At 36.2% G+C, this 26,043-nt stretch overlaps 1 protein-coding gene and 1 non-coding gene across 2 annotated transcripts in view; both read right to left on the bottom strand.

Moving 5' to 3' along the window:
• Nucleotides 1-26,043, bottom strand: part of SLC9C1 (solute carrier family 9 member C1) — a 92,774-nt gene that overhangs the window by 21,144 nt on the left and 45,587 nt on the right. The window contains exons 9-15 of the mRNA XM_049772457.1: nt 17,436-17,514; nt 15,325-15,491; nt 14,065-14,145; nt 12,290-12,384; nt 6,900-7,092; nt 2,849-3,025; nt 799-948 (exon numbers count right to left, since the gene is read on the bottom strand). Coding sequence (XP_049628414.1) covers nt 799-948; nt 2,849-3,025; nt 6,900-7,092; nt 12,290-12,384; nt 14,065-14,145; nt 15,325-15,491; nt 17,436-17,514 — 942 coding nt within the window. The remainder of the gene's footprint in view (nt 1-798; nt 949-2,848; nt 3,026-6,899; nt 7,093-12,289; nt 12,385-14,064; nt 14,146-15,324; nt 15,492-17,435; nt 17,515-26,043) is intronic.
• On the bottom strand, nt 18,020-18,126 carry LOC126008475 (U6 spliceosomal RNA). Its single transcript, XR_007495804.1, has one exon. It is a non-coding gene; the product is annotated as a U6 spliceosomal RNA (small nuclear RNA).

Here is a 26,043-nt window from a genome sequence, read left to right as displayed (position 1 = left end):
AATTAAAAAAAAGAAAGAAATTAGACAGGTTTCTCTTGTTTTATTGTTGCTTCGTTTCCATTGCCACATCTGAGCCCAGATTTCCTTTTGCTGCTTATTGTGAGAAAAATCAGATACAGAGGCTGAAAATTATGAGAAAGCTCTATTTGCTTAACAGTGTCATCAATTCTCAAGCGATATTTTATATTGAATTCATTTGCAGTCTGACAGATCCTGAAACTGAGATCCAGAGGGATCTGTGAGGGGACAAGTCTTTTTTGCTTATTTTTGAAGATTCTGTTTTTTCATTTGGGTTTTTTGTTTTGTTTTGTTTTGTTTTGGGGGGGCACACCACGTGGGACGCCGGGATTCGAACCAACCACCTTAGGTCCTGGATCGGCTGCTTGCAAGGCAAACACCGCTGTACTATCTCTCCGGCCCCCTTTTTTGCTTATTTTTTTGGTTATTGTTCACAACTGGTGGGTGCTCAGAGGAAACACCGCTAGCAGTGTTTGGGGGAACCAGGCCAAATCCAGGTTCAATCTACAAGGCAAGCACCGTACTATATCTCTGAACCCTTGTTTTGTCTTACTGTAAAGCCTCCAAAAGGATGCATTCCAAGAGCATTCTTGGAAAAGGGAATTCCAGGAGCTTCATCATTGACTGAAGGCATAGACCTTTCACACGGAGGCATTTCATAATCTGCATACCGGCTTAAGTTTTGATAGGGAGTTGAAGACCATCTTTAGAGATAGACACATTGTACAGGATGGGAGGAGGAGGAATAAGCATTTTCTTAGTACTTAACGTTTTTCTCACCTTTTTAACCTGGATAGAACCTGCAATTTGACCAAGGTTAGTCATTATGTCAGATTCCCCTTGGATATATCCTTTTAAAGCCGCATACCAAAGGGATTGCTGTTCATTCATCTTTTTATCGATTATTTGCAGTAAGCAGGGTCTTATAGGCTGAAACATAGAACAACCATTTAACATACAATTAGTAACAAGTTGTAGTTAATTATACGAACAGTTTAAAAAAAGAAGAAATGATATGGTCTCAACCTGAACTCTTAATAAGTTAAGGTTAAAGTTCTTATTTTACTCAAATTTCCCTGTAAATTTATGACCTTATTCTTGACCTATTTCTCTTAACAGAATACTACTGTGTTGATAAAAAATTCTTGGAGCAAGAGAGATAAGATTTTCTTAACAGAAAAGAGAAAACTGTTCTTGACTGATTTGAATTCTTCGGAAACCATGTGGGGCCAAAGAGATAGTACAGTGGGCAAGATGCTTGCTTTGCATGTGCCTTTTTGGGTTTGATTACCAGCACCCCTATCTGATTTTCTGAGCCCCACAAGAAATAATCACCGAGTTCAGAGTCAGGAGTAAACCCTGAGTGCTGTTGGGTGTTGCCCGGCAATCAAAACACACCAAAACAAGATAAAATGTTTAGAAGGAAAGCAGTAATAATATTTCACTGCTAAATCTGCTACTTGTAATTGATCTAACTTTGATATTTCTTTATTGAGGGATTAAGTCTCCATGTTTTATTCTGGTATTGTTGTGAAGTCCTTTCATTTCAGAAGAATCCTCTTTTCCATATGTTTTCCTGTCTATGAACCAAAATGACCAAACTTTGTTCTCCATTCATGTGCAAATAAGCCCTAAAGAATTTATAATCATTTTTATAAAATTCAGTTTAACTATAGGTAGGTATAGAAATTCTTCCTTTTGGGGGGGGGGTGTATCTGGTGATGTTCTGTTCTAAATCATTCCTGGCAGTTCTTAGAGTACTGTGTGTGGTGACAGTAAGTTCAGGTCAGCATCATAAAAGGGAAAGTGTCATATGTTCTGTACTACAGTATCTCTCTTGCTCCAAGAATTTTTTATCAACACAGTAGTATTCTGTACATCCTATCATTTTGTATTTTTTAAGAAAACAATCAAATTATTTCTTTTTATAATTGCTTCCTTTAAGCACTATGAATACAAAATTGTTCATGAGTTTCTTTATATTTTCTAATAATATCTTGACTTCAGCACCATGTTCACAAACATGCTTGTAGTTGGCTTTCAGTCATAACAAGTACACCCCCCTAGGGGCCGGAGAGATAGCATGGAGGTAAGGCATTTGCCTTTCATGCAGAAGGTCATTGGTTCAAATCCTGGCATCCCATATGCCCCACCCCCCACCCCCCGTGCCTGCCAGGAGCGATTTCTGAGTGTGGAGCCAAGAGGAACCCCTGAGCACTGCCGGGTGTGACCCAAAAACCAAAACAAAACAAAAAATAATAATAAGTACATCTCTCTTCACTACTGAAAACTTCCCACCACCAATACCCCCAACTCCTCCTCCTTCACCCCCTGCCTGTCTTCCAGACAGGCATTCTATTTCTCTCACTCACTCCCATTCTCATGATAATTATTGGTGTAGTGATTTCTCTAACTGCTCTCACTATTCTTTGTGGTAAACTTAATATCATGGGCTGGTCCATCCAGCCCTCATCTCTATTGTCCCTGGACATTATTACAATAATGCCTTTTATTTTTCTTAAATCACAAGTGAGTGAGTTTATTCTGTGTCTTTCTCTCTCTCCTCTGGCTTATTTCACTCAGCATAATAGTTTCCAATCACACCCATGTATAGGAAAATTTGATGCCTTCATTTCTCCTGACAGTGGACAGTATTATAGTGTATTAGCATATTGACAATCAAAATTACTTGTGGTTATTTATCCCTTTGCAATATAGTCTCTGGAAGCAGAAAATGAAAGCCATGACACTGATAAAACTAACTTTAAGTTCATACTCCACAAAATAACCAAGGAGAAACTTGCAATTTTGCAGCATAATGGTTCCTTACCTTTAGAATACGTAATATGCGAAGAAATTGTACAATATTTGTGATGGTCAATAATCTAACAAGATCAATAGTAGGAATTGTTTCGATAAGTATTAGTGCTACTATTCCAATGATGGTAACTGATAACTCAAATATATTCAATGCGTATGAAAAATATTCTTTTCTCATTGCCCCAATCTGTTGAAATAAAAATAAATTATAATAGTTAGCTTGTTTTGCCTTTTTTTATTTTGGTTTGGGGCCACAACCGGTGACGCTCAGGGGTTACTTCTGGCTCTGCACTCAGAAATCGCTTCTGGCTTGAAGGACCACATGGGACGCCAGGGGTAGAACCCAGGTCCATCCTGGGTCAGCCGCGTGCAAAGCAAACACCCTATCGCTGTGCCATCACTCTGCCCTCACTATGTTTTGCTTTTATTATGTTACTTTATGGGATAATGAATGCATGACTAATTAGGGTTTATTTTAAAACATTCCTTGACATCATTTATCTGAAACACTAACAATAATGTTATAATAATATGACATAATTTGGCCACAGCTGTAGGGTGTTTGCCTTGCAAGTGGCCGACCCTGAGCCAAAGGTGGTTCAAATCCCGGCGTCCCCTAGGGTCCCCGTGCCTGCCAGGAGCAATTTCTGAGCAGATAGCGAAGAGTAATCCCTGAACACAGCTAGTTTAGTTTAGTACAGCTAAATTATAATTTATATATAATGCAATAGAATGTATTATATAATTATGTATTACAAAGTTACATATTTTATTTTTTTGGTTTTTGGGTCAACTCGACAGTGCTCAGAGGTTAATCCTCGCTCTCTGCTCAGAAATTGCTCCTGGCAGGCTCAGGGGACCCTATGGGATGCCGAGATTTGAACCACCACCTTCTGCATGCAAGGCCAATGCTTTACCTCCATGCTATCTCTCTGCCCCCAACAAAGTAACAAATATTTTTAAAAACTATCATATAATACTTTGTTCCTTATATATTTCAAGTGTTTTAATTAAAATATACTATTATTAATCATTGTTATATATTCCTGTTGTAATTATCCCTTCATAGTTGTATGAAATTCATTTTACTTTCTTGCCATTTAAGCTTGAAGTAGATTTTTTTACTTCATATAAGGATAGTATTTTCTGCCATTTAATTTTTCCACTATATCTATTCACCTTGGTGCTAGAAGTTCTATCCAGCAAACAAACAAACAAATATATATATATATATAAGGAATTCAAATTAAGAAAGAAAAATTAAAATGATCAAGATTAACAAATAACAGGGTAGAAATTGAGAGCCTGTTTAGAGTACAGGCGGGGGTCGGATGGAAAGGAGGGAGACTTGGGACATTGGTGATGGGAATGTTGCACTGGTAATGGGTGGTATTCTTTATATGACTGAAACCCAAACACAATCATGTATGTAATCAAGGTGTTTAAATAAAAAAAAATAAAATTAAAAAAAAAGATAAAAAAAAAGAAATGGGAATATAATCACATCCTAATTACATAGCTTTGGGTTATTTGTACAATTAAGTTATCTGTTAAAAAGTTAATGATTGTTAATAATGCAATTCTCTTTGGTGACCTGATTGATATACTAACATTTATAGTATACTGCAGTCCATTAATTGAGACGTACTTGTTGAATAAACCTTGACTATTCAAATGTAAAAAAAAAAAAAGCATCAAGAAAATAGAAACCCATAGAAACTGATATCATAAACTAGCACATGAAATTACAGGTCTGAAATCAATATACTAAAACTGAGTGTTTCCCTGCTGCAAATAATAGATAGACTAGAAAAGAAATAAAGAAAGCAATTACATTTGTAATCACAGTACGAATGATTTATTAAGACTAAACACGAAGAAAGAAAGACGAACAATGAGATATTATTCTATAAAAATACTGTTGAAAGAACTAGAAAATGCCAAAAAAAATGGGAAGAAGGAAGAAAAATTTAGGAAAGCAGCCAGTTCAGTAGTACAGTAGGTAGGTAGACGCTTTACTTGCACACAGATGACCTGGGTTTGATCCTGGACACTGCATCTGGTTCTCTGAATGCCACCAGTAATTACTCCTGAGTAAGTGTTCAGGGCTTCCTCTTGAGCACAGAGACAGGATTAAGCCCTGAAAAACTTTAGTTGTAGCCTCTCCCTGTCCCCCACCAATACAGACACCACTTTGCACAGGGACTGGGGAACTAATTCAAATAACTATAATACATTTTTCCCAAATGTTGTGAGGCTTAGATTCTATCTTTGCTAAGTGTATAATCTCTCTCTCTTTTCACTCACACACACACACACACACACAACACTGCTGAATTTAAGTCTGGAGGTTAGAACTAAGATGGCTCTAGTGTTCCATGGCACCATTAGGTTCAAGTAAGCACCCATTGCTGGCCCAACCATTAAACCATAGTCATTTGTCTGAGTTTCCTTGGGAGTGTTCCCTGAATCACCTGAGTAGGCGTTGGGAACCCCCTCCCCAAGATATAGGTATTTCATATGAACGGGAAGCTTCAGAAGTCGTTTCCCTATTGTTTTACATAATGACTGTGCCCATTTAGATTCTCATAGAGTACAAGAATTGCCTTCTCTCCACATCTTCTCGCCTGTCCTTTTTCTTTTGTAGAATAGTCATTTCACATATATGAAATGATTTTCTTATTCTCATTTTGATTTTTATTTCCCTAAAAAGGGGTGATGAACATCTTCTCATGTGTCTATTGTCATTTGGTATGTTTTCATTAGTGGCATGCCTAGGTACAGTTTCTGTTTATTTTTAAATTGCATTGCAGGTTAGGTCTTCTAATCAGCCTACCTGGATTTGATCTCTGAATAGAAATTCTACATGCTCTAGACATCTTACCTCTGAGGTTATGTATTATCAAAAATACATAACACTGATTCAAAGATGTGTGTCCCCAATGTTTATTGCAGCATTAATTACATTAGTCAAGACCTAGACACAGTCTAAAGCCCTTTACCAAAGAGAAAAATATGATGTGTTAAATATACAAAATGAATACTATGCAGCAATAAAAATAGATAAAATCATGCTATTTTGTAAAACATGGTTGAAACTAGAGAGCATAACATTTAAAAAGTGAAAATTTGGTAGTAGGAAAGAAAGAAAAAGAGGAGGTAGGCTAGAGGTAACACATGGGCATTGGTCAAGATCCTAAATATTTGGGTGCTATAAAGGTGAGGTAAATGTGTACAAGAAAACCAGGAAAGTCAACACTATTATAAACATGGAACTGAACTAAAATGAATCAAAACAATGGAACTGGTAAGGAAGTGGGGATGGGGATGGGGATGGGGGAAAACATGAGAATATTGGTGGGGGGAGGCTGACACAGTGGTAGCTTTGAAATGAGAATGCTGTACACCCTGAACTCTTGTTATCAACAGCATTGTAAACTCATGGTGCCTAAGTATTAAAAAATTAAAATTTAGAAAATAAAATGATCAAATACTTTGAAGAATAAATGACCATCAATTTATGTGACTTCATGAATCTAGTCTAAAAACATGCAATTATAGCATCCGTGTACTTACTGCTCTGAGAAGGTTTTAAAACATTGCTAGTACCTTTGAAATTCATTCTGTCATACACCATTAAATTTTTATTCTTGGCAATGCAATATAATCCTTTATACTATGTATATATTTTATTTATTTATCCTAAAAAAACTTTTTTTTTTTTTTTGGTTTTTGGGCCACACCCGGCGGTGCTCAGGGGTTACTCCTAGCTGTCTGCTCAGAAATAGCTCCTGGCAGGCACTGGAGACCATATGGGACACTGGGATTCGAACCAACCACTTAGGTCCTGGATTGGCTGCTTGCAAGGCAAACGCCGCTGTGCTATCTCTCTGGGCCCCTAAAAATAACTTTAAAACTAAATATCATTTGTTTGATGACAGGGATAGTTGCATATACTCCTTGAGAAAAATAGAATGTTGAAAATAGACATAAGACATGTATACACAAATACACAGTTTGTTAGCCATAAAATTTGGACATAAAAACACAATTTAGATTACCTTTAGTAGGGCTTCCAATGTATAAAAGAAGAGAAAATAACAGTGACAATATAATATTTCATTGCCGTAAACATTACTGGAGTAAGATGTCCAAAAAATTATTATAACAAAGGCATTCACTAATACCAAAAGGTATCCACAGTACTGAAATTCATCAGTAAATACTATTTTGTGATACAATTGAAGAGGAAATCTATTAAAAAATTAAGAAAATATCAAAATTTTAGTTTTTTTTCTAGTTTATTTCAAAATCCATACAATTTTTAAAAGATGCCTATATATTTTTCCAATATTCTAAAATTAATGAACATATTTTGGCCTAAACGATCTATCCAACAGAATTTTTTGTACTCTGAGAAAATATACATTTGGAGCCAGAGAGATAGCATGGAGGTAATGTGTTTGCCTTGCATGCAGAAGGTTGGTGGTTCGAATCCCGGCATCCCATATGGTCCCCCGAGCCTTGCCCAGGAGGGATTTCTGAGCAAAGAGCCAGGAGGAACCCCTGAGCACTGCCGGCTGTGACCCAAAATCCATATATATATATATATAGATATATATATATATATGCATTTGGCTTACTATTATAGAGGGTGTTTGTTAAAATATTAACAAATCTACTTGCCTAAAGTAGCTTCAACCCAATGTCTGTTTCTTTTCCTTCTGAATAAATCTCTTGGTTGTCCAAAGGGATAATTTAAGTTTTCCCTACTATTCTAGTATCATCTATTCTCCTTTCAAAACCATTAGTGTTGTTTTTATATATTTAGCCATCCTATGTTAAATACATAAACATTTTTGGTTTTGGTTTTAGGGTTACACCCGGCTGCACTCAGGGGTTACTTCTGGCACTACACTCAGAAATCGCTCCTGGCAAGGCTCGAGGGAACCATATGGAGATATCAGGATTTGAACCACTGTTCTTCTGCATGCAAGGCAAATGCCCTACCTCCATGCCATCTCTCTGACCCCAAAAGACATAAACATTTAAAAATGTTTTATTCTAGTGGAATTGAATCACTTATCTTTATATAATTCCCACTTTTTTCTTACTACGCTTTGTCCTTAGTGCTTTTTTGCCTGATGTAAATATAGCTAGCAGTTTTCCTTTATTTCCTTTTGCAATTTCAAAGTGAAAGGATACAGATAAGTCTTTCTTTTGGTGACAGAATACAAACCGAAGTTTCTTTAAAAAAAAAAAACCCAGACACTTTATGTAATTTTATTGGAGTAAAGATTTAGTTCCTTTGTATAAAATAATTTTCATTTAAAGTATGGATTTACCGTTATTTTCTTTTTTACTCTTAAAAAGCTTGTTAGTGCTTAACTTTATCCTTTCATGATTTTGAAACCATCTTTCTATAATATATCTGTACAGATGATAATTTTTCAGTCATAAGAAAGAATCAAATATTGACATATGTTACAAAATAACTTAAAATATTTTTAGAAACTAAAGGAGTCAGAAGCAAAAGGCTACATACTATGTTGTTTCTATTTACATGAAACATCGAAAATAGGTCAGATAAAAAGTAGATTAATGATACAGGAGCTGAGAAAAAGGAAAAAAACAATGACTGTTTAGTGGTACTGGGTTTACTGAGAAAAGATATAAAATTTGTAACTTTTTTTTTTTTTTTTTTGGGATTTTGGGTCACACCAGGCAGCACTCAGGGGTTACTCCTGGCTCTGCACTCAGAAATCGCTCCTGGCAGACTTGGACCTATGGAATGCCGGGGTTTGAATCACTGTCCTTCTGTATACAAGGCAAACACCCTACCTCCATGCTTTCTCTCAGGCCCCTAAAAGTTTAATTTTTAACAATGTTTTATTATGTAAAATAAAATTCATTTTAATAATAAAAGAGTAATACCATCTCCTCTATAAAAAACTATTTTGTATGTGTGATAATAATTTTTGTACACTGCTACAAATACTGAGCAAAGTTTTCAGAATATAATTTAAAATAAGTAAATAAGAAATTTTAATTTCAGTGGAACACAATAGCTTATCTAGTAAAGATACTAACCTTGAATGTACTCCTTTTTATTTCTAGTGTCATACTCCCAATTGGACAATGAATCTGTAATGAACGCAAAGAGTCTATGCCTGAAAGAGTGAGTCTTTATTGTCTCAATAACATTATACCTAAAAGATAGGTAAGAGGTCTTTAACACATTTAAATTTTTTTCAGCAGTTTAATACAGAATTGTCAGAAGGGTGAAATATACTATTTAGTGATGACTAGGAATGAGAAACTTCATGGACATAGATCCAAATAATTAAAGTATATAGGTAGAGGACTAGCAGGGTTGCACAGTGATTAAGGTGCTTGCCTTGAATGCAGCCACCCTGGTGTGTATCCCCGGGATTGCATATTATCCTCCAAGGACTGCCACTATTGAGTGATCACTGAGCACAGAGTATGGAGTAAGTCTTAAAGACCCCTGAGTTGCTCTCAAAATATTAAAAAAAAGGGTAGATATATAATTGTGAAGTTATATTATGGAATTATTTCACTCATTAAATAATTTTTTAAATAGATATCTATGGTTAAAAATAGTAGAACACCAAAGTTTCAGGGAGATAAAGCATACCATGCTTTATTTAATTCAAATATATTTGCATTTTCATGTTGGATCCACCATTGCCTTATAGAGTAAATTACGTCACTAATCTGTTTGCTCTGTCAAATGCAGTTAAAATAGCCATGAATACCCGTATATGAGAAAGGACATGTAAAACATAGAGCCCATCATGCATCATCCCACCTTCTGGGAAAATAGAGAACTTAACAGATAAAAAGTATTTCTTGGAAAATAAGATTAAAGTGATCACTTGAAAAAGTAGTCAAAGTCCCTCAAAGCCATTTTTGGTAACACCTATCTCAAGTAGTAGTTTTCTATTAGGGTTTTTGTGATATGGTTTGATCTTATTTACTCATTCTTTTGGCCAGGGGTCCTCAAACTTTTTAAACAGGGGGCCAGTTCACTGTCCCTCAGACCATTGGAGGGTCTGACTATAGTAAAAACAAAACTTATGAACGAATTCTTATGCACACTGCATTTATCTTATTTTGCAATGAAGAAACAAAACAGATACAAATGCAATATGTGGCCCGCGGGCCGTAGTTTGAGGACCACTGCTTGGCTTTTCAAGGAATTCACCTACTTCTATACTTATATATACTTATATACTTCTAGCTAACTATATTCATTGACTTTATCCGAAATTATCCTTGAATTAAGTCACCTGATGTGGTTAATACTAGTCATTGAAATCTATTAGTGAATTTGAACTAAAGGTAAATATTGTCCTATTATAATAGTCTCACTTTAAATTTGGGCAATTTTCCTAGTATACGAGTTTAATGGAAAAGAATGAAGTCATTTCAATTTCTGTGATTCAATATAATAATGTAATTTTGTGAATGTTTATATGACTTGATTCATTCATAATGAAAATATTTAACACATAGCGTGCTTTTAAGTTCTGGTATAAATCATAGAAAATACTTGTCTTTGCTTCAAGGACAATAGAGGAATATATAGAGGAATCAATAGAGGAAAATATGCAGTTACCGATTATAGTTAGGGGTAGAAAATATTGTTAAGAAGTTAATAAATGAGAGGACAGATATAGACTCTCAAAGGATCATTTAATATACTTTGGAGTAATTAGAAAACCACCATGAGGGATGGATTTTTTCTTTTCTAAATTTTTTATTTGTATAGTTTTACAAAGTTTCATAAATTCAAAAAAATGTGATATTATAAGCATATGATACTAAGCAGCTCAAATACTAAGCAGTTCAGATTCCTAAATCCTGCCTTGCATTGTTGAATCAGCTCTTCAGTGATTTTAGTAACACTGCTGTAAAAAATAACAATGATCACCAATTGACTCTAATTAGTCTAAGTTTTAATAACTCCATTTGCCTTTGTATCATAACAGACAATTATGAGTATCTATGTATTTTTAATTTCTTAATTATGTTTTTGGTTTTGGGGCCACACCCTGTCACACTCAGGGGTTACTCCTGGCTATGTGCTCAGAAATCGCTTCCTGGCTTGGGCGACCCTATGGGACACCGGGGATTGAACCACGGTCCGTCCTAGGTCAATACGTGCAAGGCAAACGCCTTACCACTGCACCATCACTCCGGCCCCAATATAAGTATATTTGTTTGTGCCTGCAAGGGGTCAGGCTGTGGTTGGGGGGACACTGGAGGAGGGAAGGTAACACCACTGTTGGGATTGGCACTGAAACATTTAATGCCTGAAACAGTTGTATTATGAACAATTTGGTGTATCACAGTATTGTAATAAAATAAAAATAAACTACAGAATAAAATCAAAACAATGTGGTATTGGGATTATAGACCTCTACCAGTGGTCGGCAACCTGCGGCTCGCGAGCCACCTGTGGCTCTTTCTACTTTTAATGTGGCTCTTCTGTGTGAGAGCCGGGCAGTCGCTCCAGGAGTCAGGACTCTGCTCCTAGCCTCTGTCATTGTGCGCCCTGTGTGGCTCTCAAAATAAATTTCAATCGTGGTTTTGGAGAGATTTGGCCAGTTGAAAAAAAAGGTTGCCAACCACTGCACGGTCTAGACCAATGGATTAAAATTGAGATTGAGACACCAGAGATAAACTCTTACATATGCATAGAATTAATTTACAACAAAACATAAAATGTATGAACATTTATACTCATAAAATGATTAATAAATCATAAAATCAAAATAAATAGAAAAATAATCACAATATTTCAAAGCCAAAAATTCAAAATAAAAATGTGCTTGGCACACTTGTCAATAAATATCAGCTCCTTAGTCAAATTATTTCACTTAGGTGCTTACACAGGCACTTAGAGAAGGTCCTGGCACTGTTGTCTAAGCATCTCAGTCGTAGGCTGGCTCTTGACACAAGACACACACAGGCCTACTGATTGGAGTGATTAGCAAGTGACAAAATCAGCTCCAAAGATAACTCAGCAAAGAGATGGTACTTTACACAAATGTGATCAATAGAAAGTTCTCCTGTGATTGGAACACCATTTCACTTATCTTCACTTATGCTCCACTGTATTTGGCATAGTTATGTACAAAGCTTTGTACATTTACCACTAATGTATATGAATCAAAACTGAATACAACCCTACTTGTGCTTTATTATTTACCAAAAGTTTGCTCAGCCCTTTAATAATTTTTTCACACAATTCACCTCTTTATCCCTTTACTTGCAATGTCCCTTGACATTACACATGTGATGTTGAATAATACAGTGAACCAATTACTTGGTAATTCACTTAGGTGGTAAAAATCACTTGCATAATTTCCCAAATGCAATCCAAATAGGATGGAGAGAAGCATTCACACGGTAATATACTTACTCTTCCTTGTCCACAAAGCTTTCTGCTGTATGTATTAACATCTGCATAGCATCATGGGAAAGAATCCCAGACCTGTATTGTCTCTGGTAGCTTGCCTAGAGGAAATATTGAAACAAACCATTATTGAGCATGGAGCACCACAACAATTTATTGTATTACTCCCTGTGGGAAAATAGTCTGTGATAAAGAAATCAACCCCCCAAAATAACTTGTTATCTTCATAAAAAAGAATCTTTCCAGGTAGTCCAGAACATGATATCACTGAGAAAGTAGCTCTGAGCTTTAGGTAATGAATAAACTGGAATCAAAAGTGGTAACTGAAAATTATATGTCCAAAAATAATTGGAATCCTGTGAAAACAGTTATGGAAACTATTGCAAGCTGTATCCTCAATAAAAAAAAACTTAAAATTGAATTGAATTACCCCTTTCTTGTAAGTTTACAATGCTTGCTGTGAGATAATACAATGGATAGAGCATTTGCCTTGCTAGCAGCCAAGCCAAATTTGAACCCTGGCATCACATATGGTTCACTAAGGCGCACCAATAGTGAGCACAGAAAATGCTGAGCACTTTTATTCCTGAGCACAGAAAGAGGAGTAAGTTCTGATCATCACTGGGTGTGGCCCCCCAAACAAAATGTTGACATGCTTATAAGGATGTTAAGAGATCTACTATCAAAGGACCCTGTTTTACATCTCTAGTTCATTCCATTTTCTTAAACCGCGTTAATGAAAGAACTCACCTATCTAGTCTATAAGGATTCAATAAACTGCTACTTCTGCAGACTGAGGACCTGTGTATCTATTCAGCCCATATATCGATAGCACAGCCTGCTTCTGGCAACATGTTTGCTGCTAAGGTAGCCATATATGTTGCTGTCATTGCCTTTGTATAAAATATCACTTAGATCACTGCATAGAACATGCTAAATTGGGATGTACAGTAGAAAGAGAGTTCTCTGTTTCATAGAAGACATTCTGTCTGCAAATCTTTTATAGATATTCAAATAGTTTAGTTTTGAGGGAAGCTAAGAAAGGATAGGCTCTTCCAAAACATCAAAGACAGGAATTCTTCCTCTACCTCCTTCTATGAAGCTAACAGTACATTAATACCCACACTTCTATGTTATTTGATTGCTATTGAAAATATTTTAAATGAATATAACTTACATGTCTAATGATGGATAATGACTAGGTATAGTATGCTCACAGTGGATTGCTCAGCTATAGAAAAGAATGAAATAATGCCATTTGCAGCAACATAGAACTGAAAGAGATTATGCTGCTCAAAATAAGTCAGGAGAAATTCAAATACCAAATAATCTCTTTCATGTGTGGGAAATAAAGGAACAAAGCAATGAAACAAAGTCACAAAACCATTGATTTCTGACCTCTGAAGAGATTATTATATGTAAAGAGGAAAGCAAGAACGAAATATAGAGTGTGTCCGCTGGTTGGTGGTGGTGGAGTAGTATTTTTGGCTCTTTGGAATGGGTATAGTGTAGAAATACACTTGAAAGGATGAAATAGTATCACAGGGAGAGAGAGATAATACAGTGGTTAAAGCCCTTCTTATATATATGCAATGGATCCTAGTTTGATCCCTAGAACCAATAGGTTCCTTGAACATAATTAGTAAAACAAAATTAAACAGAAAATAAGCAAACACAAAACTCCAATCCCCAAAACACAGTGTTGCAAATCAATGTTATCTCAATTCAATATAACTCAATGTTATCTCAATTCAATATAACATGAAAGTATAATAAGGTACTATTCGTGCTGAGAGAAGTCGCCTCTTGGCTAGTTCCATTGCTTCTATTTCCTTTTCACCGGTTGTTTCTTCTTGCTTTATCTATGTAAAAAAATATAAAAAAACAAATCCAAAAAGGAACATGAAAAATTATACACGTCTATGAGAAACCTCTATATACTATTTTTTATTCTTATTAATTAGTTTTTGGGCCACATCCGGCAGCACTCAGAGGTTACTCCTGGCTCTGTGCTCAGAACTCCTCCCTGGCAAGCTTGGGGACCATATGGGATGCAGGAATTGAATCGATTCTATCCCAGATTGGTCACGTGCAAGGCAAATACCCTACTGCTGTGCTAGCTCTCCAGTTCCATCTATATACTATCTGTTGCAAGTCAGCTCCTGAAGAAGTTGACTGATGGAGGGATGGAGGATGAGGCCTTTCTCCTCCAGCTCGGAGCACACGTCTGCCACCCCGTCCAGCCGACGGTTCTGAGGTGAAATGACGGGTAACCAGCTCGCAGACAGTCAGGCTTGTGGAAATATTAGCTTTATTCGGTGGACAAGACTAAGTCCAAAGACTCAGCCTCAGTTCCAGCCAAAAGCCTCTCGCCTTCCACAGACCCTTGTTTTTATCCCCCAGAATCAGGTACCACCCAATGGTGGGATCAGATACCACCCAATGGTGGAAGCAGAATCAGGTACTACCCTAGGGTGGGGGCAGAATGCCAGGTCACACCCTAGAGTAGGGCACAATCACCGATCAGGTTAGGGTCAGTAACATAATAATCCCCTAAAATATTTACATACACAACAACTATCAATGTACATTTTGGGGGTGGTTTTAAAAACTACAGGTAAATCTCTTATGTGTAAAAGGTTCAACAAATTTTCTTATCATTTGTTCAGCTATAGAGAAGGTAAATTGCTGATTTTGGTGGGAGAGATTTTGGCTCAGAGCTCATTCCTGCTATTGCTCCAGGGAATCATACATCCTAAGGATTCAAACCCAGGCTGCTTGTATGCAAAGCAAATATATGCATATCCCGTTGAGATATTTTGGGGCACCCAAATAGACTTTGTATGCACAAAATGAAGTTATGTTGTCCCACAGTGATTACAAAATTTCTTAAGGCCTTTTACTGTGACAGTAAATAATTACCACTATGACTTCTCTGTTATTTGCATGTACTGTTTGTAAATCACATTTAAAGCATGCATCTTATTTAAGGGCAATTCAATCTACTCTGAAGCAATGAGCAAATGATACCATTTACTTACCACACACGGGTTTTGAAGTATAGCTTCACGCTCAACAATATCCCAATTCAGTTCAACAAGATCCGTGTCCAATTTGAGGTCAGCAACTGCAGATTTTGTTAGTTCTTGAAAGTGTTGAAACACATGATAACGTGATCTATTCTCAGTGTCTGTAACGCTTGGAAGACCTTGGATAGAAAGAGCATATATGTTCTAAAAAGTTAAGTACACCATTTTGATGTGGATGATAAAAACATTCTCATGATTATTTTTACTAGATTTTGGGGGGTGTTATTGGGCCACATTTGATTTTGCTTTGAGATTATTTTTATCTCTGAGATTATTTTTATCCTGGTAGTGCTCAGGGGACCACATGTGGTGCCAGGCATTAAACTGGGTAAGTTGTATGTTAGGCAAGTTCTTAAATACCACTACTATACCTCCAGTCCTTTTCATTAGTTTAAAAAAAAGGATTCAATGTAATTTAGCTGTACAAATTAATAATAGAACAATTACATATTTCTCACAGAAGCTGAGGTATCTGAGCATGGTAATAAGAATATAAATAGATATTTATTGAATGTTTGGGATATCCTCAAAAAGCATTTTTCAACCTGCAGTGTCAAAGAAATCTTCTAATCATCTTAGTCATCATTCGACATCAATGAGTCCCTTTCCCCAGTTCAATGCATGAGGAATTGAACTGAAATTCTGCATTTTATATGTTAGCTGTACTGGTTTGGTTCACAGGGTGCCCAAATATTTGTTTATAATTCCTAGTGTATTTGCAAAAGTGTTTTTAGATGAGAGTAACATTTTCAAAATGACTTCTCTCAGAATACAAAGCAAAAAGAAGGCCCAAAGTAACGGAATATGTGATACAAAACTGAGTCCCGATGGCAGGAAGATAACAGTGATGGGGAAAGGACCCTCAAATAGTGGAGGAAAAGAGCAGATGTTCTAGTTGAAGGTATGGGATAGGAACATTGTGTGCATCAAACATTAACATTTACAGTATTGTAAATCACAGTGAATTTAAAAATATGTCATTTTAAAAATTAAGAAATATTAAAAGATAACATGTAAGTTGAAGTTGGTAAAGAGAATAAGCAGATTGCTCTCAATGGGCAGTACTCATTCAATTTAATAAGCCTTCATGTAATCAAAGTCTACTTTGTAAATCTAATATCTTTAGCTGGGACATTAGCCCTCTTCTTTCTAATGTTATACTTAAATTTACACCATAGGCTTTCTGGTTATTAGGTCTTTGCATGAAAGCACTTGGCTTCTATAAATACATGAATGCAATTCTTTGAAGAAGCATGAATAAAATCCCTCCCTTCTCTTTTCTCTTATGCACATATATGTAAATATACACACATTTTCTTCTTACTTCATCTAGACAGGTTTGTATTTCTAAATCCTCTCCTTTCCATCTAATTTTCCTCTTCTAGTTGTATCATTCTTTAAGATTCCAACACCTCGAAAACACTCTTTCCTTGAACATCCTGTTTTATCTTTCTCAGAAATGTAGTACCTGTTGTGTTTATGCTTTTTTAAAACTGTGGTTCTTTTGGTTTAGTTTGGGGGCCACACCTGACAGTGCTCAGGGGTTCCTCCTGGATCTGAGTTCAGAAGTCACTCCTGGCAGGCTCAGGGGACCAATGGGGTACCAGGAATCGAACCCCAACCCATTCCGGGTCAGCTGCAAGCAAGGCAAACACCCTCCTACTGTGCTATCACTCTGACCCTGTGTTTATGCTTTTCTAAAAAAAATGTTTTGTTTACTCTGATGCATACATAATTCTCTTCTAGTACCACACTGGACTTATTCCTACTGTCTTCTGCCTGCCCAGAATTGAGTGCTCCAGGGCAGGAGCCACAGGGCCTACAACCAGCAGTGTGCCTGGAACTCACAAAGTTTGTCCATGCTGGGCATTGACTCTGACTCTAGAGCTATCTTTCCAGCCCAATTAATCTTTCAAATAAATAGATGTATTGGCCGAAGCTATTATGTGCTTTCACAAAGATTTGTCATTATACTATTTCCTCATTACTAAAAACACTTAAGCTTATTAGCATTTGTTTCTTTATTCAGAATAACAATTTTAATTAAAATTAATTTTAATTACCTCGTCTGATAACTGCCATTAAAATGAATCTACCAAGAAGCAGGTTAATTATACATATTAAAACTCCATAAAATAATATCTAGAAATAAAAAATATATGAAGTCAGTGATCATGACAATTTCATATAAAGCATTTGACATTTAGAAATGCCTATAATTATTCAATACAAGGTGGAAATTTTGGTGTCCAAGTACACAAATATATCTTGGGGAATATCATCTTCTATCATGCATTTTAGCCAAATTTGCAGGACCAAACCATCAAACAAGGACTTGTGTTTTGACAGGTAATTACGGAGACATTGTAAAAAAAATAGTTCTCTTTACATTCTTATACTGCATTTTTAGAACTTTGGAAGCATCCCTATAATTTCTTCATTAACTTCTAACTACTATATACATATATATACATACATATATACCTTTGTGCATAATTTCACAATTTTGTGCTCAAGATTATTTTTAGTAGATCAGTATCAAACAAACATTCTCATCGAGGTTAAGAGAACAACTTGGAGATCTTTAAGTTTCCCTCACATCAAACTTTGCTTCTCTGGCATTCCTGCATTATTTCTTTTTTTTTTAAACAATATGGAATGCTTAACGAATTTGCGTGTCATCCTTGCACAGGGGCCATGCTAATCTTCTCTGTATCCTTCCAACTTTAGTATATGTGCTGCCGAAGTGAGCACTCCTGCATTATTTCTAAGGAGGGGTATGATTAATCTCTCTTCTGTTACTTGATATCATTCTCTACTTATGTCAAGTTGATATCCATAGATGAGTGGAGAGCTACTTTTCAATCTCAGACTACTCATGTTTGCTTAGTTATGGTGTTCAAACATCCAAAACTTAGGTTAGATTCCTACCTAGTCTTCTAATCTTTCACATAGAAATTAGGTACAGACAATTAAAGCATACACACTTCTGAAAGCTACTCTAAAATAGGAGTGGATACCTTTTCCCTGTCAAGTGACATTTTGATATATGTAATATGGTTTTTGTGGATATAATACAGACTGAGAAACCAAGCAGGAGCTGGTGGGATGATGATTGGACTCCTATTTTCTTAACTACCATGGCCAGACCACTTGCTTTCCAATACTTTATATGACCCTCCAGCTTGATATTGACCATCGCTGGATTAGAGAACCAATGGGAAATAGTAATAGATTTCACCAGAAAACTCATATAAAAATAGTTTACTTTGTTTTGTTTTATTTTTGGTTTTTGGTGCTCGTTGGGGTGTGCTCAGGGCTTACTCCTGGCTCTGTGCTCCTGTGCACATTTAGAAGCTCAGAAGGCTTTGTGGGGTGCTAGAAATTAAGCTTGCTCAGCCATCTGCTAAGCAAGTGCCTTACAAATGGAACTACTCCAGCCCCATTGTACTAAAATTTATGACCTAGTTCTTCAAGGGGTGGCTCAAACACTCATAATTAGAAAAAATGGTGTATAATTTGCACAAACTAAAATGTAATTTTATACTATTTCATAATTTTTTTGCTTTTGGGGCCACACACTATGATGCTCAGGGGCTACTCCAGGCTATGCACTCAGAAACAGCTCCTGGCTCAGGGGACCATATGGGGTGCTTACCAACTGCATTATATTCCACTATTCTCTAGTTACTAGAACCAAGTTCACACCCATTCTATTCATAACGGGTTTTCTGTTATATGCAGAGCTGGATATGCAAAACTCCTGTAGTGGTCTTCAGTTCTATCTACCCATATGACATAACTATAAGTTAAGGTTGAGCCACAACTCCTGTTTTGCACATTACAGCTATGCATTTCAACTATTCCCAATCATCTTAATGTAGCAAAACTCAACCAATGTTGATTCACAGTTTATGTCACATGGACAGTGCAAATGGATGGGAGCAACATACACAGAAAATGTACCTACAATGCATTTGATCACTGCTGGACAGAGGGGACTGCACTTCCGAACTCCATAGCACACTACCTAGATATAACCAATCCTTTAAGACCAAGAAGAGGGATAGGAGAAGTACATAATATAGAGAAAAACACAGCAAATCATACAGAACAGAGAGGCAGAAGAAAAGATTTTAATTGAAAGACCAAAATAAAGCCTTAGAAAATAAACGTAAGTTAAAACTATTTGGAGAAAACGTCAAAGTAGTACTTATAAATATGCTCATCCAATGACTCACAACGACGAATCCTAAAGATGGGGATAGTATACTGAAAGTATCAAGATAAAAAAGGGAAATTACATTTAAAAAAGCATCCTCAAGATTTACAGCAGACCTGTTGCAAGGAATCCTCAAGGCCAGAAGGCAGTGGTGGGATATAGTGACAAAACTCAATGAAATGAATGCTTCACCTAGAATACTGCACCCAGCCAGACTCACTTTCAGGTTTGAAGGAAGCATACATAGCTTCATGGATAAACAACAGCTCAGAAATTTTACAGACTCAAAATCAGCCTTGAAAGAAAAACTTAAAGGTCTCCATTAAGACAAGACAGAACAAATGACACAACAAACTTCTACACAGAGGTGACACTCAATTCCATTACAATTATCTCTCTCAACATCAATGGAGTAAAAGACCAGTTAAAAGACACAGAGTGCTAATATGGATTAAAAAGCTGAATCTGGGGCCCAAGTAGTAGCACAGCGGTAGGGCATTTGCCTTGCACGTGGCTAACCTAAGATGTACCATGGTTAGATCCCCTGGTGCCTCATATAGTCCCTCAATCTAGGAGAGATTTCTGAGCACATAGCCAGGAGTAATCTCTGAGCATCACCAGGTGTGATCCAAAAACAAACAAACAAACAAAAAGCTGAACCCAACATTCTGCTGCCTAAAAGAAACACATATGACTAGTCAGAACAAACATAGACTCAAAATCAAAGGTTGGAGGACAATAATCCAAAAACACAACTCCCTTAAAATGTTGCAGTGTCAATATTAATATCATATGACACAACTTGAGACATAAAAAATTTACAACAGGAAAAGATGGATGGACATTTCATAATAATCAAGGAATGTGTACAACAGGAGTAAATCATATTCCAAACTTATATGGACCCAATGAGGGAACAGCAAAATATTTTTTAATTGATAAATCTTAAAGAAGACATCAATAGCACAAAATAATAGAGGGAGAACTCAACACCACCTTGTCACCCCTATCTAGGTCAACCAGGATGAAACCTAACAAGAATATACTAGCTCAAAAAGGAGAAATGAAAAAAATTGGACGTATATATATATATATGGCACTCCATCCTCAGAAAACTGTATACACATTATTCTCCATTGCACATGGGTCATTCTCCAGGATAGACCACATGCTGGCCCATAAAACACACCTCCATAAAATCAAGTGAATAGAAATTTTACAGATTACCTTCTCAGATTACAATGTACTGAAATTAGAAGTGAACTGCAAATGGACACAGAAGAAACCTTGAAAACCAGGAAATTAACAGTTCACTATTAAACAACCAGTGGTCAGATTAAATTTAAAAAATCAAAAAATTCCTGGAAACAAATGTAAATGAAGACACAAATTATCAAAATTTGGGGAATACAGAAAAAGCATTTATATTTATAGATTTGCAAACACACATCAGGAATGAAGAAAGGGCCTACATAAATAACTTAATGTTGAACCTTGTAAAATTAGAAAATGAACAACAAAATGAAACAAAATAGGTAGGCAGAAGGAAATAACAAAGCTTAGAGCAGAAATCGGTGAAATGAGAATCAAAAACAAAAAAACAATTAGAAAGATCAAGGAATACAAAAGTTAGTTCTTTGAAAAAATAAACAAGATTCATAAACAACTAGTAAAACTCACAAAGAAAGGGAGAGAGAGAAACTTAATAAACCAGATTATAAAAGAAAAGGGGATGATCACTACAGATATTCTAGATTCAAAGGGTAATCAGAGACTATGAAAAACTGAATGCCACAAAACATGAGACCATCGAAGAATGGATAAATTCTTGAACTCTTATAATATTTTATGGTTGAATCAGGATGATCTAGCATATCTAAAGAGACCCCTCACTATTGAGGAAATTAAAATAGTAATCAAAAGTCTTCCCAAAAGCAAAAACTCAGGCCCAGATGGATTCACTAACAAATTCTTTCAAACGTTTCAGGAGGCAATATTATCAATCCTTTTCAGGATCTTTCAGAAAATTAAGGAAACAGAAACATTCCCAAATCCCCAAGTTTCTATGAAGCTAACATCACCTTGATACCAAAGCCAGACAAAGATGTTGCAAAAAAGAAAAATACAGACCAATATCTGTGAGGAGCACATATGCAAACATCCTTAACACAATCCTGGTAAATAGCATCCATCAAGGTCATACACCATGACCAAGTAGTTTTCATTTCAGGAATGCAAGGGTGGTTTAACATATGTAAATCAATCAACACAATAAACCACATTAATCAAAAGAAAAATAAAAACTATATAATCATATCAATATGCAGAGAAATCATTCAATAATGTACAACACCCATTCATAAAAAACAACTCTCAACAAGATGAGACTTCTCTCAATATAGACAAGGCCATAAATATAGACAAGGCCATCTACCATAGCCAGTGGAAAAATATTCTCAATGTGAATACACTAAAAACCTTTCCTCTGAAATCTGGTAGACAAGGCTGCTGCCACTCAACACTCCTATTCAACATAGTATTGAAATACTTGACATAGCAATTAGGCAAGAAAAAGATATCAAGGACAATCATATAAGAAAGAAATAACTCAAACTCTCACTGTTTTCAGATGGCATTCTACTAAATCCTGCTTTAAAAAATAAAAAATGACACATACCCTGCTCATGGAATGGCAGGATTAACATAATTAAAATGGCAATAATTTCTGAAGCATTATACAGATTTAATGCAATTCCTCTAAGCAGTGGTCCTCAAACTATGGCCCACAGGCAACATATTGTATTTGTATCTGTTTTGTTTCTTCATTGCAAAATAAGATATATGCAGTGTGCATAAGAATTCGTTCATAAGTTTTGTTTTTACTATAGTCAGACCCTCCTATGGCCTGAGGGACAGTGAACTGGCCCCCTGTTTAATAAGTCTGAAGACCCCTGCAAGGATACCATTCTTCAAAAACAAAGTGGATCAAATACTCCTGAAATTTATTTGGAACAAAAACCATCCAGGAATAGCTAAAGAACTCCTAAGGAAAAAAATGGGAGGCATCACTTTCCCCACTTTAAAATGTACTACAAAGCAATAGTCATTAAAACAGCATGGTATTGGAATAAAGACAGACCCTCAGATCATTTGAATAGACTTGAGTATTCAGAGAATTTTCCCCAGATATAAAATAAATTAGACTTTTTTATTGATATCTTTATTTAAACACCGTGATTACAAACATGATTGTAGTTGGGTTTTAGTCATGTAAAAAAAAAAACACCCCCCTTCACCAGTACAACATTCCCATCACCAGTGTCCCAAATCTCCCTCCTACCCTTCCCACTGCAGGCAGTACTCTAGGCAGGCTTTCTACTTCCCTCTTTCATTCACTTTGTTATGATAGTTCTCCATATAGTTATTTCCTTAACTGCACTCATCACTCTTGTGGTGAGCTTCATGTTGTGAGCTGGACCTTCCAGCTCTCTCTTTTGTCTCTGTGAATTATTGCAAGAATATCTTTTATTTTTCTTAAAACTCATAGATGAGTGAGACTATTCTGCATCTCCCTCAGACTTATTTCACTCAGCATAATAGATTCCATGTACATTCATGTATAGGAAAATTTCATGACTTCATCTCTCCTGACAGCTGCATAATATTCCATTGTGTGTATGTACTTCACTTTCTTTAGCTATTCATCTGTTGAAGGGCATCTTGGTTGTTTCCAGAGTCCACCTATTGTAAATAGTGCGGCAATGAATATAGGTGTGAGGAAGGGATTTTTGTATTGTATACTTGTGTTCCTAGGGTATATCCCTAGCAGTGGTATAGCTGGGTGGAATGGAAGCTCAATTTCCAGTTTTTGGAGGACTCTCCATATCGCTTTCCATAAAAGTTGAACCACCAGCATGATTAAGAGTTCCTTTCTCTCCACATCCCCACCACCACTGCTTGTTCTCATTTTTTGTGATGTGCGCCAATCTCTGTGGTGTGAGATGGTATCTCATAGTTGTTTTCATTTGCATCTCCCTGACGATTAGTGATGTGGAGCATTTTTTCATGTGCCTTTTGGACATTAGTATTTCTTTTTTTGTCAAACAGACTAACATTTTTATTTACTATCCTACAAATGAGTGCATTCATTATATTTTTATTCCATTCAACTCTCCACATCCACCCATATATAAGCACATTTTGTGAAGTCTTAAATCTTAAAAATGATCCATCAAGTGCCATCAGCTACGTGCAAGGCAAATGCTATACCACTGTGCTATCTTTCTGGCCCTCCCTTAGTAATTTTTGAACATGCAAGCATAATATTATTTATAGTCAAGATGCAATCTAGTTCCATAGCATTTTATATTTATATGAGAAGTTTTGATGACCTTCACCTAGTTCCCCTATCACTCATTCCCTGTCTCTTGAAAACTACCAATTTGTTCTGTTTGTGAATCTGATTTTAGCTTTCATACTTCACATACATATTTTCTAATACTGTAAAGTAATATTTTGAGACACCTTTTGGATAAAGCCTATGGAAATTTATGTATGTAAATTTTATGTATCTTAAAATGCATTAACTAAATATTTTTATAATATCTTTATTTAAACATCTTGATTACAAACATGATTGTGATTAGGTTTCAGTCATGTAAAGAACACTCCCTTCACTAGTGCAACATTCCCACCACCAATGTCCCAATCTCCCTCCATCCCACCCCAACCCACCTATACTCTAGACAGGCTATTCAGTTCCCTCATTCATTCACATGGTTATGATAGTTCTCAGTGTAGTTATTTCTCTAACTGCACTCACTACTCTTGTGGTGAGCTTCATGAAGTGAGCTGGAAGCTCCAGCCCTCCTCTCTTTGTCTCTGAGGATTGTTACAAAAATATCTTTTATTTTTCTTAAAACCCATAGATGAGTGAGACTATTCTGCATTTATCTCTCTCCCTCTGACTTATTTCACTCAGCCTGACAGATTCCATGTACATCCATATATAGGAAAATTTCATGACTTCATCTCTCCTGATGGCTGCATAATATTCCATTGTGTATATGTACCACAGTTTTGTTAGCCATTCATTTGTTGAAAGTTGTTGGTTGTTTCCAGAACCTGGCTATTATGAACAGTGCTGCAATAAATATAGGTGTGAGGAAGAGACTTTTGTATTGTATATTTGTGTTTCTAGGGTATATCCCTAGCAGTGGTATAGCTGGGTGGAATGGAAGCTCAATTTCTAATTTTTGGAGGAATCTCCATATTGCTTTCCATAAAGGTTGGACTAGACGGCATTCCCACCAGCAGTGGATAAGAGTTCCTTTCTCTCCACATCCCCGCCAGAACTGATTGTTCTCATTCTTTGTGATGTGTGCCAACCTCTGTGGTGTGAGATGGTATCTCATAGTTGTTTTGATTTGCATCTCTATGATGATTAGTGATGAAAAAATTTTTTTCATGTGCCTTTTGGCCATTTGTATTTTTTTTTTTTATCAAACTGTCTGTCTATTTCTTCTCCCCATTTTTTGATGGGATTGGATGTTTTTTTCTTGTAAAGTTCTGCCAGTGCCCTGTATATTTTGGATATTAGCCCCTTATCTGATGGGCATTGGGTGAATAGTTTCTCCCACACAGTGGGTGGCTCTTGTATCCCGGGCACTGTTTCTTTTGAGGTGCAGAAGCTTCTCAGCTTAATATATTCCCATCTGTTTATCTCTGCTTCCACTTGTTTGGAAAGTGCAGTTTCCTCCTTGAAGATGCCTTTAATCTTAATTTCATGGAGTGTTTTACCTACGTGTTGTTCTATATACCTTATGGTATCAGGTCTGATATCAAGGTCTTTAATCCATTTGGATTTTACCTTCGTACATGATGTTAACTGGGGGTCTATGTTCACTTTTTTGCAAGTGGCTAACCAGTTCTGCCAACACCACTTGTTGAATAGGTTTTCCCTGCTCCACTTAGGATTTCTTGCTCCTTTGTCAAAAATTAGGTGAATGTATGTCTGGGGAACATTCTCTGAGTACTCAAACCTATTCCACTGAACTGAGGGTCTGTCTTTATGCCAATACCATGCTGTTTTTATAATGTCACTTTGTAATACAGTTTAAAGTTGGGGAAAGTAATACCTCTCATGTTCCTTTTCCCTAGGAGTGCTTTAGCTATTCGAGGGTGTTTATTGTTCCAAATGAATTTCAAAACTGTTTGATCCACTTCTTTGAAGAATGTCATGGGTATCTTTAGAGGGATCGCATTAAATCTGTATAATGCTTTGGGGAGTATTGCCATTTTAATGATGTTAATCCTGCCGATCTCTGAGCAGGGTATGTGTATCCATTTCCGTGTGTCCTCTCTTATTTCTTGGAGCAGGGCTTTATAGTTTTCTTTATATAGGTCCTTCACATCTTTGATCAAGTTGAGTCCAAGATATTTGAGTTTGT

The sequence above is a fragment of the Suncus etruscus genome, chromosome 4, assembly GCF_024139225.1.
Source record: "Suncus etruscus isolate mSunEtr1 chromosome 4, mSunEtr1.pri.cur, whole genome shotgun sequence".
Classification (NCBI taxonomy): Eukaryota; Metazoa; Chordata; class Mammalia; order Eulipotyphla; family Soricidae; genus Suncus; species Suncus etruscus.
The sequence above is the reverse complement of the archived record's forward strand: the minus strand, read 5'-3'. Positions and strand labels throughout refer to the sequence as shown.